Source organism: Peromyscus maniculatus, chromosome 19 (genome assembly GCF_049852395.1).
Source record: "Peromyscus maniculatus bairdii isolate BWxNUB_F1_BW_parent chromosome 19, HU_Pman_BW_mat_3.1, whole genome shotgun sequence".
NCBI lineage: Eukaryota > Metazoa > Chordata > Mammalia > Rodentia > Cricetidae > Peromyscus > Peromyscus maniculatus.
Window position 1 is genome coordinate 68,303,177 of NC_134870.1, and position 17,295 is coordinate 68,320,471.

Genomic DNA, 17,295 nt, shown 5'->3' on the forward strand with positions numbered 1-17,295 from the left:
TAGAAGAAAACACTTCATGGATCTGAGTTTCAGAGGGTGAGTCCATGTCTATCATGGCAGAGAGCATGGCAGCATGGTTTCAGGCTTTGCGCTGAAGCAGTAGCTGAGAGCTTACATCTGACCCATAAGGATGAGGCGGAGAAAGGTCACTGGGAATGGCATCGGCATTTAAAACCTCAAAGGCCACCTCTGGTGACATATCTTCTCCAATATGGCCATGCCTCTGAATCCTTCCCAAACAGTTCCACCAACTGAGAACCAAGTATTCAAATATGGCTGTGATGGCCATTTTCATTTCAAACCACCACAGACGGGTGTACCAGGCTTTTTCTTTTGGGCCACCAACCAGCTCCCAAATCATGACACAGAGATTTATTATCAGTTATGAATATTCGGCCTTAGCTTGTGCTCATTTATGGCTAGCGCCCCCCACCTCTTTAACTTAAATTAACCTGTTTCTCTTCATCTGCGTTTTGCCTCAGGGCTTATTCCTGTAGGTTCTACTCTGTGTCTACTGGCTGGCGGTTGCTTGGCTGGCCCCAGGGGTCTCTCTCTCTCTCTCTCTTGTTCTCTCCTCCCCTTCTTCTTCTCATTCTTCTTGAGCCTAGATTTCTCCTCCTATGTATTCTCTCTGCCAGCCAGCCCTGCCTATCCTTCTTCTGTCTAGCTATTGGCTGTTCAGTCTTTTATGAGATCAATCAGGTGCCTTAGGCAGAGAAGGTGAAACAGCAGCACATCTTTTCATAATCAAACAAATAAATGCAGCATGAGCAAATGTAACACACCTTTTTCGTCTTTAACAAAGGCAGCAAAATAAATGTAACACACCTTTACACAGTTAAAGTAATATTCCACAGCGGAAACCAATATAACACGTCTTTGCCCAGTTAAAATAATATTCCACAACAGATGGGCATGTGCTTATTACCAGGCAAGGGAGGTTGCCATGCAAACATGAGGCCCTGCATTCTAATCCTCAGCACCCCTGTAAAGAGCTGGCCATGGCTGACTGTGCCTGTAACCTCAGCACTGGAGGCAGAGGCAGATGGATCTGGGAGCTCACTGGCCAGCCAGCCTAGCTGAACTTCAGGCTCAGCAAAGAGCCTGTCTCAAGGGAATAAGGCAAAGAATGATAAGAAGACACCCAACCTCCTCCTCTGGATTTTCCACTATTAAGAATGGGCATCTGCACTGCAGACTCATGTGTACGCACAACATATACATAACACACACACACACACACACACACACACACACACACACACACACACACACACACACCTTGCATTACAATGCTGATTAAATTTCAGCATAAGTTTTGGAGAAAACATTCAAACCACAGTATTTATTGAAGTGAAAGTTAACAGGACCTACTGCTGGATTGTACGCAGGATGTAAAAGTAAAAAAGAGACCCAGTAATGAGCCTAGACTTTTCCTCTCCGCTCTGGAATTGCCATTCACTAAAATGAATTGACACAGAAGTCAGTTTCAGAAGACAAGTCCATTCTGTATGGAACAAGGTAAATCTGAAACATCTAGCAGATAACCCAAGGGTTAGTCAGCTGGATTATCAGGCAAGAATTGATGGCTGAGCTCTGAATGGGTGACTTAAATGTGGGGCTCCAGGGAATATCAATGTACTGGGGCCATTAGAATAAAGTAAGCATGTGTAGATCCAAAAGAAGCCTATTGCTTTAAAAGTGCTGTGGAATAAACAATCCTAATATTTGGTGACTTACGGCGTCCATTCTCAGGGCCCTGTGATTGCACAGGGAGCAGCTGGTGTAGGCAAGCCCTGCCTATGGCCCTGTTGTTTCCTTTTGACAATATCGAGGCATGAAAAAGAAGGCAGGAACGTGTACCGTCTTGGGAGGTCTCTGCTTAGAGTATGCGTATTATCACTTCCTCATTCTTAGCCAAAGTAAATCACACAGCTGAAACCTCAAGTTAAAGACCAGGCAATTCTAAGTCAAAGGCATTGATACAAGGAAAAGTTAAAACAGCGAGAGAAAATAAAAGGCTCAATAAGGTAATCTCTAATGTAAGTAAGGACCAAGTTCTGGAACTTACTCTAAAGGCAAGTTTGAACCCCAAAATTTTATTTCTCTCCAGAAAGCCTTCCTTTATCCTGAGACCAACTATGAAAATTTCCTTGATTCTTGTTAAGCAAATAAAAACACTGACTCCAAATTTGCAGTTATAAAGAAATTACGGTAAGATGTTATACGATAATGAACTGTGTATTCTCTTAGCCCAGAGAGAAAATCCCAAACAAACAAAACATCCTGAAGGAATGATGAGAAGTCATCACTGACCTTGTGAAAACAGTTTCACCTCCAGCAGGAACGTCTGGTAGGGTGATTAACAGGCATACATGAAACCTTCTCAAACATCCATCCGAAGTTCAGCACCAAGGCACAACCAGTTTAAAACACTCAACCTTCAAAGATGCAGACTAACACATTTTTATTACCTAGTTTCTTTTCTGTTGTTATTTGAGAGACTTTATTTATTTATTTATTTATTGGTTTGTTTGTTTATTTTGGTTTTTTGAGACAGAGTTGCTCTGTGTGGCTCTGGCTATCCTGGAACTAGCTCTGTAGATCAGAGATCTGCCTGCCTCCGCCCATGACCCCCTCGTTTGACACAAAGCACGGGACACTTGTCAAGGAGGGCTGTCTGGGTCATCATCCTAGGGCTGCAGCCATGGACAGTTAGAAATGCTAATATATTCAAGTCTTTCTATGTGGCCTTGGGAGAAAGAGCTTGCTTTCCCATTCTGTAGTATTTACATTCTGGCTAGAGTTTGATCAAGTTCATTTTGACTGTCTGCATTTCTTCAGGGGTAAAATCTGAGCACAAACTTCCATACAGTTCTTGCGACCACGTCGGGCAGCCGGGTTCAAAAGAAACACAATACAAGCTTCTCGTGTGGTTCAGTTCTTACAGCCACAGAGAACAAAAAAAGCAGAAGTAGGCAGAAAAATAGAAAAATATTTACTTCAAATATGAAGAACATTTTAAAATTATGCGATACTCTACATCTGTTTTTTTCAGCCCCTGCCTGTGAAGAATGAGTACTGTATCAAGTGTTCGAGACTTCCTGTGGCTCACCCCAGGGTGCCGTACTCTGCGGCGGACTCAGCACGGCGGGGCGGGGCTCAGCCAGAGAGGGCGGGGCTCAGCCAGAGGCGGGGGGCGGGGCTCCTGGGTGAGCGCGTTTTGGGCCGCGCGGGCTCCCGTAGCCGGGCGCGGTGGCGGCGCCACGTCCCGGGCGGGCGGCGTCCGGGAAGGAGTCAGTCGGGCCTGGGAGCTGTCTGGAGTGACCATGGCCTTCACGCTGTACTCCCTGCTGCAGGCGGCCCTGCTGTGCGTGAACGCCATCGCCGTGCTGCACGAGGAGCGCTTCCTTAAGAACAGTGCGTGTCCGGGCGGGGCTGGGGGGCTGCCTGGGAGAGGGGCGTCCCCGCGTGGCGGGCCGGGGTGGGTGTGCGGAGCCTGGGGCGGGCGGCGGAGGAACCCGGACTCGATCCTGCCCGCCGTGGATTTCGCTCAGTCATGTCCTTGCATTTTTGACGGTGGTGGTGTTAGCGATTTTATAGATGGAAAAGCCGCGTGGGAGTTTTGACTTAAGAGCTGGGAGGGCAGGCGCCTTCGGGATGCTGGTTGTTAGGATGATTGAAGGGGAGCCTGGCTGATGGAGAGCGGTGGAGGTTGGTGGGAGTTGGGGGTTAATGGGAAAAGGAGTTAGCAGGGACTCCTCCTCCAGGAGCACGGCATTCAATAAGCACGCCCCATTGGGGGTCTACTGTGTACCAAGGACCGTGCTGGAGTCGGGGAATACAAAAATGAAGACAGGCACACGTTATGGTCTCTTCGACCTCACTGTCAGATCTTCATGCCAGCCTGGGCCAGCTGCTTCTTGCTGTGTAGGGCAAAACAGACAGGACTACGTGGTGTGAGTCGTGTGTTTCAGTCTACCAACTGTATCCTTGGAATCAATGAAACTCAAACCCCCAGGCAAGAACGATGCATTTCATTTATTCGGAAGAGACGAACACAAATACGTGCCAGGCCTATGTAACAGAGGCAGGTTACACCAATCACCTGCCCTTAAAATGGAGTTTAATCTAATTTAAAATGAGCAACAGATGTGCCAAATATTAGAAAGATGTAGGGTGATATTAACGTGAGAATCTGAAGAGGCCTGGAGGAAGTGTGTCTGACCTGAAGTCTGACAAGTGAGTAAATACTAACTAGTTGAAAGCAAAAGATAGGGAAAAATTTGGAGGCCGAAGCCTTGAGTAGTGTCACTCTGGTGTGAAAACCAAGGTAGGTAAAAATAGTTATTGTAACCAAGGATGTGACACAGCCAGGTTTATGTTACTAAGTTCTGTTAGGTACAGTATGGAGAAGTGATGGAGAGGGAGAGGAGTGGGTTTGGAAAGGACCTTCTCAGATAGGGCAGGTAGATGAGTACAGCCTAAATACTGATAATAACCAGTAATTATGTAGTTGTGTGCAGGGTTTGTGTTAGGTGTTTTACGTGTGTGTGTGTGTGTGTGTGTGAGAGAGAGAGAGAGAGAGAGAGAGAGAGAGAGAGAGAGAGGCAGAGGCAGCAAGGCTCTATGATATAGTTTCTGTTTTTATTCCAGCTTTCAGGTAAGGACTCTAAAGCAGGAAGTGAGTTGGTAACTTCTAGGATCACATGGGTAGAAGGTGGCGCCCTTGAGCAAACTGACTCCAGAGTCCATTTCTTTACCTCTGGACTATACAGAAAACTCTTCATGATCATGTGATGGGTTGAACTGTGTTCTGACTCCGTGGTACCCATGACTATGACCTTTTATGAAAATTTGTGATCAAATTGAGCTCTTCATAACTGGATGAAGTGTTGGGCCTTAGATCTAGTCATTGATATCCTTATAAGGAGAGTGAGATACAGAAGCACACAGACACACACTTAAGGAAGAAGAGAGCCTGGCCACAGAGGCAGAGTTTGGAGTGGCTTGATTTCAAGCCAAGGAACCCAGGAATTCCAGCAACTACCAGATAGATGTTACTGGAGGCATGGATGAGATTATCCCTCAGAGTTCTCAGGAGGAACCAGTTCTGCTGGATTTTGAACTTAGCCTCCAAAACTGTGAGGAAGTGATTTCTTTTGTGTTAAGCATTAGTTAGTTCATGGTGCTTTATTAAGGTAGCCCTAGGAGGCTAATATAGACCAGAAAACAAGGCAGAATGTATTGTTGGGGAGGCTTGAAATTTTAAGGCCATCCTGAGCTACCAAGTAAGTTCAAGGCCACTGGGCAGCTTAGTGGGCGCCTGTCTCAGAAGGTAAAAAGACAGCTGGACACACAGCTCATTGGTAGAGTGCTTGCTTCTCATGCATGAGCCCTGGGTTCAGTCCATGCTGCTTCCAGCCACACACACAAAGAGCATGCTGGGCACTAGTAATGAGGAAGAAAAGGTGAAGCCAAAAATTCTCCTGGTTTTCTGGTTTAAGCCACTGAGTGAAGTACCTTTATGGTGCTAGAAAAAAAAATCAGAAGAAAATTGGATGATGATGGTGGGTCAGGTAAAACAAGAATGAATGAGTCGGGGCTTGCTCACTTTGAGATTTCTGTGGGGTGTGCAAATAGATGTAGAATAGTTGATGGATTGAAGATGGTAGAAATGAACCAGGGTGGAGATTGAAATTCAGATGTGTTAAGTACAGATGATAAATAAAGCTGTGTGAGGAGATAGAATTATTAGAAAAGGGGGCTGGAGATCACTTAGTGGTTAAGAGTGCTTGTTGCTTTTGCAGAACACCAAGATTCTGTTCCCAGCACCCACATGATGGTTCACAGCTATCTGTAACTCCAGTTCCAGGGGATCCAACGTCCTCTTCTGACACTATATGAGGCCACATAGAAATCAATAAAGTACTAGAAAGAGAGAACACACAGAATTGATACTCAGGACTACAAATCTCCTGTAGTAATGTTTGAGTGATGTAGAACAGATGACAAGAAAGCTTAGTGGATCAAAACAGAAAACCTAGACACGGTGGGGTTCCATTAAAATGACAGTTTTTGAACTGAGCAGTGGTGGCCCACACCTTATAATACCAGCACTCGGGAAGCAGAGGCAGGTGGATCTCTGAGTTCAAGGCCAGCCTAGTCTACAGAGCAAGTTCCAGGACAGCCAAAGATACACAAAGAAACCCTGTCTTGAAAAACCGACAATTTTTGAAAAAAGGAGGGATGTTACCACAATGGAATATGTCTGAGAAGCCAAGTAAGGTAAGAGCTAAAGAGTCCTAGAGAGTCATGGTAACTGGAATGGTTGGTGATTTTTAAAGGAGCAGTTACATCCATGAGTAAAGTCCAGATTGGGATGGGCTGAGAACTAAGTGGAAAAAAAAAAAAAAAAACAGCAAAAGCACCCAATATGCTTACATTAGAAAGGGTGGCTTGATGAGGATGTATGTTCCTTTGTTTTTCTTTTGGACAGGAAATATGAGTTGACAATGAAAACTAGCCTATTCTCTTTAATAGGCTGTGCTAACAGAGGAGATGAAGGGGCTAACAATGAGGCAGAGAGCAAAACATGAGAAGGTGGGGTGGTGGTTAGGGAGATGTGTAAGCTCTCTTAAGGAAGGTGTAAGGTCCGTGTGGACCGATTGACATTGGTTCAGAAATAATGATTGTGGGCTGGGGCAATGTCTCCATGAGTAAAGTGTTTGCCAAATGTGGTGGTTTTAAGAATGGCTCCCATAGGCTTATATGTTTGAATGCTTAGTCACCAGGGAGGGGGACTCTTTGATAGGATTAGGAGGTGTGGTCTTGTTGGAGGAAATCTGTCACTAGAGGTGGGCTTTTCAGGTTTCAGAAAGCCCATGCCAGGTACAGGCTTCTGTCTCTGCCTACAGATCATGATGTAGCTCTTAACTACTGCTCCAGCACCTGCCTCCATGCAGCCACACATCCTGCCATGATAATAATGGACTGAACCTCTGAAACTGAAGCAAGCCCCTTTCTCTTCTTACAGTTGCCTTGGTCTTGGTGCCTCTTCATAGCTGTAGAACAGTGACTAAAATACCACACAAGTAAGAGAGTACAAGTTCAGATCCCCAAGCCAGTATAAAACTGAAAAGATGTTATTAGTATGTCACAGTTGCTATTACAACAATTTGAGTGACAAAGATAGGAGAGTCCCTGGAAACTCAGTGGCCAGGTGAACAGCAAGAGACCCTGTAGGCAAGGACCAACACAGGATGTTGTCCTCTGACCTCCACACCAGTGAGCCCACATTCATACATGAAGATGAGCAATTGAGCATGAAAATGCATGTATGCACGCGTAGACACAAAGATTTTTTTAAAATGTAGGTGTAAGGGACCTTATATTAGCATTCACTACACTAGAGAGTCTATAAAACGAATATATGTATATATAAATGTGTCCCATATATATTTGGGATTTATTAGAATGGCTTACAAGCTGTGGTCCAGCTAGCTGTCTACCAATGGAAGGTCCAAGAATCTAGTAGTTGTTCAGTCCACAAGGCTAATGTGTTATCTGGTCTTCAGTATATGCCAGTACAGAAGACGTAGGCTCTAATGCTAGTGAATGAATGAACTTTCCAGGAAGAGGGAGAGCAAACAGGTAAAGAGAGTGAACTTCCTTCTTCCATGTCCTTTACATAGGTGCCAGAAGAAGGTGTGGCCCAGATTAGAGGTGGATCTTCCTTCTTTAGAAGATCTAGATTAAAGGTGGGGCTTCGACTTCAAATGATTTAATTAAGTCCTGTACAGGTGTACCCAGCCATTTGGATTTTAGTTAATTCCAAATGTGGTCAAGTTGACAACCAAGAAGAGCCACCACAAGCCTCTAAAGAACATCTGATGAGATTTGAGTAGGTACTTGATGACGATAAGGAATTGTGTGTGTGTGTGTGTGTGTGTGTGTGTGTGTGTGTGTGTGTGTGTTGTGTTGTGTTGTGTTGTGTTGTGTTGTGTTTATGCTCTAACAAATAAAGCTTGCCCTGAAGATCAGAGGGCAGAGCCAACCACTAGATAACCATAGAGGCCAGGCAGTGGTGGAACACACCTTTAATCCCAGCACTTGGAAGGAAGAAGCAAGAAGATCAGGAGTTCAAGGCCACCCTGGGCTACATGAGATTGAGCCAGTCTAAAAGAGAAACAGATCCAGTCAGGTGGTGGTGGCTTACACCTTTAATCCTAGCACCAGGGAGGTAGAGACAGGACTGACTATAAGGCAGGTGGAGACAGGATCTCAGTTATTCAGTCTGAGGATTCATAGAGACAGGATCTTACCCCCTTTTGGCTGAGGAATTGGCGAGGTAAGAGTGTGGCTGTGGCTTGTTCCTTTGTCTCTCTGATCTTTCAGCATTTACCATGGTACTGACTCCAGGTTTTTATTATTAGACCAATTAGAATTAGAATTCATGGTGTGTGTGTGCTAGTGTGTGCTTGTGTGTGTGTGTGTGTGTATGAGAGAGAGGGGGGGGGATAGTATTAGAGTTGTATAGGGAGGCATTCAGAAAAAATACTGAAATGTTTGAGAGAAATATAACATCATTCAAATCTAAGCAGAGAAAGAGGGAAGTCCTATGGCTCTGGCATCTCCAATATCTCAGGATCTCCAAGGCAATCCAGGCTTACACAGCTTCATGCAGTGGCCTCCTTAGGCTTCCATTCAGGGACACCCCGACACATGCCTGGTCTCAGCAGCCTTCCTTAGTTGTAGAGCCAAATTCCATATCCCCTTTCTTATATCTCTAAAGCCAGAACTAATGGCCTAAGCTGCCATGTTCAGCTGCTTGCTGGGGCTGGAACATGGCTTCCTTGTTCAACTGTATCTTCACCACCTTTCTGGTTTTGATAGTTTCCTTCACTGCCTAAGCTTGGCTATCTTGGAACTTGTTCTGTAGACCAGGCTGGCCTTGATCTCAGAGATCTGCCAGTCTCTACCTGGAATGCTGGGATTAAAAGCATGCACCATCACACCCACTCTAAGCTTTTCTTTAATTCCTTTTCACAAATTAGAAACTTAGCTCTGGGATCTCACCCTGAGGTCACCACTCCTTTTATTCCATTTCTCAATCTGTTTATCTCCTTGAACAGAAGACTTAGCTCCATTCCACTTTCTGGTGCTCTTTTTCTCTTCAAATTTTACATTTTGTAATTTACCCTGCTTAGCTTTCTCCTTTTTATTATAAATCTTCATTGGAGTTACCACTAATAACAGCATGACAGAGTCTATATTAGGCTGTTTTGAGATTTCCTCTATCAGTGGAATTTATCCAAAACTCTTCACTTTAGCCTCAGGCAGATTTTTGGACAAGGGCAAAAGGCAGCCACCTTCTTCACCAGAGTATCACAAAGAACAGTTTCTAGGCAACATACTAAAATTCTCCTTTGAAACCTTTTGAGCCAGCCCCACACAATTCAAATAATTCTCAGCACCATTGACTTTCATGCTCCTACTAGTATGGCCCATTAAGCAGCAGTCTTCAAACACTTCAGAGATCTACAGAATATGGCATTTAAAATGTTTTAATAACGTAAGGCTTTTCATGACACTGAGATATGTCTGCTCCTGGCAGCACCAATCTACTTAAAGAAAGAAAAAAAAAAAAGAAGATGATGGGCATCAGAGAACCTCTATATAGAGTTTGCTTTCATTGTGGCAAAACTAGCCACTGGGTAAGAAACTGACCTTGCCTCGGCTGCTGGCAGTATTCAGGACACAAAAGAAGGTGACTGCCAAACTTTGTCAATAAAGGTAGGGTAGGTAGTCCTTCAGAATTCCTGCTTCACAGAAAAGTCAGATATTCTAGACCTCTAGGCTGAAGATGGATGCCCCAACATTGCAGAGGAAACTTGGGTGACCGTCCAGGCAGCCAGATGTCTCTTTCATTCCTGTAGTTTTGAAAGTTATTTGCTCTGTACTTCCTGTTTACTCAGGTAATATTATATCCTTCTCAGGTCTCTGATGGGGTTGAAGATTAGATAGTTACAGTTTTGTTACCAGATTTAAAACAAACAAAAGAGTTGTAAAATGTATAAGGTTGAGAGACATAAAGGCTTAAGTTATTTAGGAAAATGTTTTAAGGTCTAAAAAGATATTTCTAGGTTGGTAATACAAATTATGACAGAAAGTGAATTAAGTACAAAACTTTGTACTCACCAAGATAGGATAGATAATAGAGTACTTTCTCTGAAATTGACAAATACAAATGGACTGGACATTGTGAATGTAATTCTTACCTGATAATTGTTCTTATTATATATAGTTTTACTGTGTTAGAGTTAAACCCTTTCCTTTTTATTTAGACAAAAAGGGGGAAATGTTGTGGGGATATTTGTTTACACTGAAGGTGTGTCACTGTGGTTGGTTTAATAAAGAGCTGAATGACCAATAGCTAGGCAGGAGAGAATAGGCAGGACTTCTGGGCAGAGAGAGGAACTCAGGACTCAATCTAGGCATGTGAGAGATGCCAGTGAAATACTGAAGAAGTTGAACATACAGTACAGATGAGAGGTAACTAAGCCATGTGGCAGAATGTAGATTAATAGAAACAGGTTAATTTAAGTTATAAGAGCTAGTTGGGAAAAAGCTTAAGCTAAGGATAAGCTTATTTGTGAGCTGACAGCCCAAAGAGCACTTAAAAAGCATTCCATTGATTTTCTAATCCACAGTCCCAAAGTCCATATTACTTCAAACAAAAACATGGTCCAGCCTATCACAGCAATACCTCAGTCCTGGTACCAACTTCTGTCTTAGTAATGTTAGGTTTTCTATTGCTGTGAAGAGACATGGTGACCACAGCAACTCTTATAAAAGAAAATATTTAATTGAGGTGGCAGCTTACAATTTCAGACATTTAGACCATTACCATCATGGCAGGGAGCTGGCAGCTGCAGGCAGACATGGTGCTGGAGCAGGAGTTTTACATCTTGATATGCAGGCAATAGGAAGTGAACTGTCTCACTGGGTTTGGCTTGAGCATATATGAGACCTCAGAGCCCACCTCCACAGTGATACACTCCCTCTAACAAGGCCACAGCTCCTAATAGTGCCACTCCCTTTGGGGGCCATTTTCTTTCAAATCACCACATCCATCAATGTATAAAAAAACATTTATCATGACCAAATGGGGTTTACCCAGAATTGCAGGATTAGTTCAACATTTCATCAAAATAATGCCAGACAGTGGTGGCGCATGCCTTTAATCCCAGCACTTGGGAGGCAGAGGCAGGTGGGTCTCTGTGAGTTCGAGGCCAGCCTGGTCTACAGAGTGCCAGGACAGGCACCAAAACAACACAGAGAAACCCTGTCTCAAAAAAACAAACAAACAAACAAACAAAACCAGAAATCACATGGCCAACACAATAGGCACAGGAAAAACATTCAGAAAGCCCGGTACTCTGTTAATAGTATTCATCAAGGGTGCTGGGGAATGACTCAGTTGCTAGTGTTTTCTGCAAAAGCAAGCAGATAAGAATTTGATCCCCAGCTCAATCATTCTGGGGAGGCAAGAGACAGAAGGCTTGCTGGCCAGCTACTGTAACAGAATCTGCAAGCTACAGATAAATAAAGACAAATAAAGTGGGTAGTGATTTTGGAAGCCACTAGATTTTAACCTCTAGCCTGTGCATATACACATACATATACACACAGAAAACAAAAATAGTATTTATCAAACTAAAAATAGGAAATTCCTCAAACAACTGTATATCTTCTATGACTAAGAATACAACATGGAGGTCCTCTCTTGCTATTTCTGTTTAACATTGTGCTGGAGATTCTGGCCAGGGAAATTTGACAAGAAGTAAAAGATCTACATTGTGAGGTTTAAAAGGCAGATAATATACTCTTGTGTATATAGAAAATCCTAAACAGTTCATTAGAAAGCTGTGAGGCTAATAATCCACAGGCTTATTAAGGTTGTACAACACAAGAAAACACAAAGACCTGTTGTTTGGGGCTGGAGTGACCGCTCAGTTGGTAAAGGGCCTCCCATAAAAGCCTGAGGACTTGATTTAAATCTGTCATCCACAAAAACACTGGGTGGGTTGGTGGCCCGCCTATAACGCTGGCACTCCAGGGATGGAGACGGTGGAGATAAGGGATGCCTGGAGTAAGCTTGCTAGCTAGACCAGTCAAATCTGGGAGTTCTGGGTTCAAGATACAAGGTGGAGAAGAGTCAGGAAAGCACCTGACGTCAGCCTCTGGTTTCTACATGCACACCACACACCAGTGCATATCAAATTCCTGAACAAAACAGTTGAGAAGTCCTGTGCAGCATTTAGAGAAAAACTGTCTGTGATATATTATCTCTTTCCCCTGGTCCTTCACATGTCATGTTTATGTTTGTCTGTGGACACATCCATATAGGAATTATCCCACTCATATTTCTTTTCTGGTAGATAGCCATCTTTATAGGCTTCTTTAAAAGCTTTTATTATTTTTATTTTTGGTTTATCTTTCAAGTTTGTTTTCTTGGAGCTGGAGAGATGGCTCAGAGTTTAAGAGCACTCATTGCTCTTCCAGAGGTCCTGAGTTCAATTCCCAGCAACCACATGGTGGCTCACAACCACCTATATAGTGCCCTCTTTTGGCATGTAGGCATACATGCCGGCAGAACACTGTATATAGAATAAACAAAATTTTTTAAGTTATTTTAAAATGTCTTTTTTGTTTTTTGATCGTTGTGTGTGAGGGCAAGCACACATGGAGATCTGAGGACAAACTCAGGTATAGGTCCTTGTATTCACCCTGTTTGAGACAGGATGTCCTGTTTGTTGCTGCACAAACCAGCGTTGCTGGTCTTTAAGCATCCAGAGAGTCTCCTGTTTCCACGTCCCATCTCTCCACAGGAACACTGGCATTACAGATGTGCAGCTGGGTTATGTGGTGCTGGGGATCTGAACTCAGGTCTCTGTGCTTGCTCAACAAGTGCTCTACCCACTGAACCATCCGCCTAGTCCCTAAAACTGTTGTTGAAGGACTTGTTCATCTTATAATTCATGTGTATTAGGAATAAAGAAATGGGGTTATTCTGAGATTTTATGATCCTAGAATTCACATTATCTTCCCTTTTCTCGGTTTAACTCAGTCTACTATAGTTTAGTTCAACTCCACAGCCAAGAATTCATCTTATCTCCCATTATCCCAGATTAGCTCGGTCCACTGGAATTCAGTTCCTTGACCATTTGGTGAGTACTTGCTGTGGTATGGGGCAAAGTGGAAACATGAAGATAGGTGACTGAATTACAGCCCTGTCCTCCAGGAATTTGTAATCTAATGGGAAATTCTTGAAAACCCCTAACCAAGGAGAAGAAAGGCCCTATGATCAGTGGGATTTGGGGAACAAGGAGAAAGAGGGTTTACTGTACCTGGGCTGGATGTGCCAGTCAGACCCAGATCAGAAACTGCCTTTAGCAGTTGATGGGCAATTGACTGGGCCATTGACCCTTGCGGGGGGGGGGGGGGTACGCATGGCTCCAGCTCACCTTAACATGCTCCACAGTGCCAGTTTAAGGGGTTTGCAGTCCAATGATCATTGTCACTGAATTCTGAGTTTAAAGAAAATCTAAAGGGATTGAAACAGTGAGATTTAAGAGACATCTAACTTGAAAGTCTGGTATTAACAACTCTAATGGAGTGCACTGTGGAAGCAGAAACTGCTGACGCCCTCAAGAGCTGAAGGGCTGGAAGCAGACCCTCAGCCAGACTTGGGCGTGGGGGGTGGGCCCTAAAGTCAGCCCTGTGAAGTTGAATTTGAAATTGGTTTCATGCCACAACAGAAGTGCAGGACAGAAGTGCAGCCAGCCATTATTTAACTGTTATCTCAACCCAATAAGAGCTGATGAAGTGAGAGTTTCCTGACGCCTGGTTCTCTCGTGTATAAAATAGACTTGTTCTCCATCTTTAAGTTTAGAGGTTAGCATGCCAGGAATTAATTAACTCTGTAGTCATGTGAGAGTAACAGTGGCCCTGAAATGAGGACAGGAGAAGGACACATTGCTGAAATGAGGACATGTCTCTAGAAGAAAGACACAAAAAGAACTAGTAGATAACGATGAAAGTGTTTGCATGGGGAAATGACAGAGGAGGGAAAAGATTCATTTGCAGAGAATGGCTCAGAACGCAGAAATGAAGAATGATCAAGGAAATTGGAAAACTGTACTCCGAAGGCGTGCCCAAACTGCACATTAAAATTTGCCCACATGATTCCCAGCTACTGCATTTCCATAAATACTTTATTAGATGATTTAACTCTCCCGCCCCGCGCGCCCCCCACCCCCCACCCCCACCCAGACAAGGTTTCTTTGTGTAGCTGTAGCTTTGGTACCTGTCCCAGACCTCACTCTGTAGACTAGGCTGGCCTTGAACTCACAGAGATCCAGAGATCCACCTGGCTCTACCTCCCCAGTGCTGCCTGGCTGATTGAACTTTTTAATTGAGTTAGTAATTCTTTGCCCTAGCATATTTTCAGTTCTGCACTGAAAAGGTTCCTTTGATAATTTTAAAGAAAGGGGGAAAAAAATCAGGTTGTGACAGTAACCGTCTTTGGTGAATTGAACACCATGGAATGATTTGAACTGCAGATTATTTTATAAACTCAAAGTGGAATGAAGAGAATATGATTGTTGCCACTATCGAAAGAGGGGGAAAAAAAAACTATTGAACTCGGTATCTTAACTTTAAGATATATGACTTTATACTTTGTCTTTACAGGGCTCAAACTAATCTTTTAAAAGATGAGTAATGAGGGAACAAGACAAGCACATAATACATTTAACTCAGCTAATCATCTTTATCTTGCACAGTTGGCTGGGGAACAGACCAGGGAATTGGCGGATTCGGAGAGGAGCCAGGGATTAAATCTCAGCTAATGAACCTTATTCGATCTGTAAGAACCGTGATGAGAGGTAAGAAGAAAATTGTGCAGGGCACTTTAAGGTACAGTTTTGTGGTAGGATTTAAGTAGCAGAGCTTTTGAGAGTGGGAACTATCGGGTTCTCATTTGTAGTGGGAACTCTTTGTTAACCTGGATTTACTGCTTGAAGGCTGCTGGTCTCTTTCTTACATTGCGTCTGATTTCTAGGAGATGGAATGTTACTAGTGACTTCCAGGTTGTAATGTAGAAATAAAGGTTCTGCGTTTGCCATTGTATTGGACAATGAAAGAGTGCAGACAGCTTGTATTTAAAAATAGAGGGGGAGCTGGAGAGATGGCTCAGAGGTTAAGAGCACTGGCTGCTCTTCCAGAGGTCCTGAGTTCGATTCCCAGCAACCACATGGTGGCTCACAACCATCTGTAATGAGATCTGGTGCCCTCTTCTGGCCTGCAGGCATACATGCAGGCAGAACACTGTCTACATAATAAATCAATAAATCTTTAAAAAAAAATTGAGATTAGAGACTTTTCATGTCTTTACAGTAACTTTGGACTCATTGTTAATAAGTTTATTCTTGATGGAACTGCAGAACTGTCTTTGCACTGTATTTCTGCTCAAGTGTGCAGCCATGTGGATATGCCTGTTCCTCTGTGTTCCCAGAGCTGCACCAGCACCTCCAAAGATGCCTCTATGCATGTAGACATGCAGTGTGGTGGTCCACACCTATAACCTCATCCCTTGGGAGGCAAGGAAAGAAGGTTGTTGCAAGTTCCAGGCCAGCTTGGGGTACAGAGGGAAATGTGTTAGGTTTTTATGATAGTGTATTTTTCTATTATTACTATTTTTTAATATTTATTTTTTCTCTATTACTATTACAGTGTGATTATGATGGCATATTTTTAGATACTTCCATCCTCCTTGGAAGCTGCTTGCTACTGTTTAATTTTTTTCTTCTATTTTTTTTTCTGTTGTTTTTTTTTTTATAATAACAAACTTTTTTTTCCCTTTCAGTGCCACTGATAATAGTAAACTCAATTACTATTGTATTGCTTTTGTTATTTGGCTGAACATTGGGAAACCAGAGACTCAGAAGAGATGCCCCGGAAGTTGCTCTTTCCATCGTGACTGGAATATTCATGTTTTAACAGGCTCATCTTGAAGCTGACAAAAAAATGTAAAGTTGACAATAAAACCAGTTTCTATTTATCTGATTTTTTTTAAATGTTGCACTTGTAGTTTCAATACAAAAAGATGAGATCATCAGAGGCAGGAACGCTCCAGGATTGCACACACTTGTTATGGTTAAAAAAGGTAGAGGTTATTAAAGGGCTGATGCCTCTGCCTTGTTAGAGATACTGTTCTGCCTCACAACTCAGGGATGGACTTTTCTCCAAAGTTTTGGAATTCCTTGTCGTTTAGGTATGAATTAAGAGTAATTAACTTCCTATATAAACTTCAAGAGTTTTTTAAAGGAACAATTACATATAATTGACAAATTGGTAATTTTGGTAATTTATTTGAGCTTTTTGGTTAACTAGTCTACGTCATCTCTGCTATAAAGAAATGTATAGATAACTACATGGGGCAGTACCCTGATTTCAGGGAGAATTCTAATTCTGTAAATCAGTTGTTTGGTAACTGTGGTTTTAAGTTCTTTTTATGCTGCTGTTGAGCTGAACAGTGAGACCAGAGTATATACGTATTTTCATTGGTAGAAAGTCTTCCCTTTTTACAACAATGATCTGGTTGATAAAATCAGTATAACTGTTAGTTGGCAAAATCAGCCCATACAATCACAAAGTAAGCTGTTGGAGTAGCCCTGAAGTGTTCCCTGCTCCCAGGTCATATTTCTATTTCTTGGTGGAATAGCATGGTAAAGGTATGATTCTTGGATGCTCATTCTGTCTGTCAGTAGACCATTTATGCTAGATAATGTTTATTTTTTGTTTGTTTGTTTTTATGTCTTTTGTTAATGTTTTAGGCCAACTTTGTGAGGTTCTTTGCTCATCCAGTAATACTACAGTACAGTTTTATATGGGAAGATTTAAACTGTGCAACTATTGTGTGAAATGTTTCAGTTACAGTATTTTAAAGGGGTGAGATGGCATCTTTCTGTGTAGGAAAACTTTTATAAATAAAGTTGACTTTTCAACTCAAGCATTTGGTTTGTGCTTTAGTATAAACCTAGCACTATTAATTTGTTGATGTCTGTTTTGTTCTTTATTGCAAAATTGCTGAATAGAGATGTAATAAAATTAATATTCATAATTCATTTACTTCTTCAGTGAATTAACTGAATTGCTGACATAAATGAAGAGGATCCTCAACTTTTATGGCTTAAGTGACTTCTAAAACTGAAGCAGGTGCTGAAGACC

General features: G+C 42.7%; 1 protein-coding gene and 1 long non-coding RNA gene across 2 annotated transcripts in view; one reads left to right on the top strand and one right to left on the bottom strand.

The window, feature by feature from the left end:
- The window catches only part of LOC121824019 (uncharacterized), a 32,880-nt gene that overhangs the window by 9,068 nt on the left and 6,517 nt on the right, over positions 1-17,295 (bottom strand). The window lies entirely within an intron of this gene.
- On the top strand, positions 3,231-17,077 carry Ier3ip1 (immediate early response 3 interacting protein 1). The gene is made up of 3 exons (XM_006973841.4): positions 3,231-3,420; positions 14,850-14,951; positions 15,932-17,077. Exons 1-3 carry the CDS (start codon positions 3,330-3,332, stop codon positions 15,985-15,987), a joined length of 249 nt encoding a protein of 82 aa, XP_006973903.1. The 5' UTR covers positions 3,231-3,329; the 3' UTR covers positions 15,988-17,077.

Bases quoted from the DNA above. Each gene is read 5' to 3' on its own strand.
- Ier3ip1 (XM_006973841.4), top strand. From the start codon at position 3,330: ATGGCCTTCACGCTGTACTCCCTGCTGCAGGCGGCCCTGCTGTGCGTG. The intron at 3,421-14,849 runs GTGCGTGTCCGG...TATCTTGCACAG, and splicing joins GGAGCGCTTCCTTAAGAACA to TTGGCTGGGGAACAGACCAG. The intron at 14,952-15,931 runs GTAAGAAGAAAA...TTTCCCTTTCAG, and splicing joins TGTAAGAACCGTGATGAGAG to TGCCACTGATAATAGTAAAC.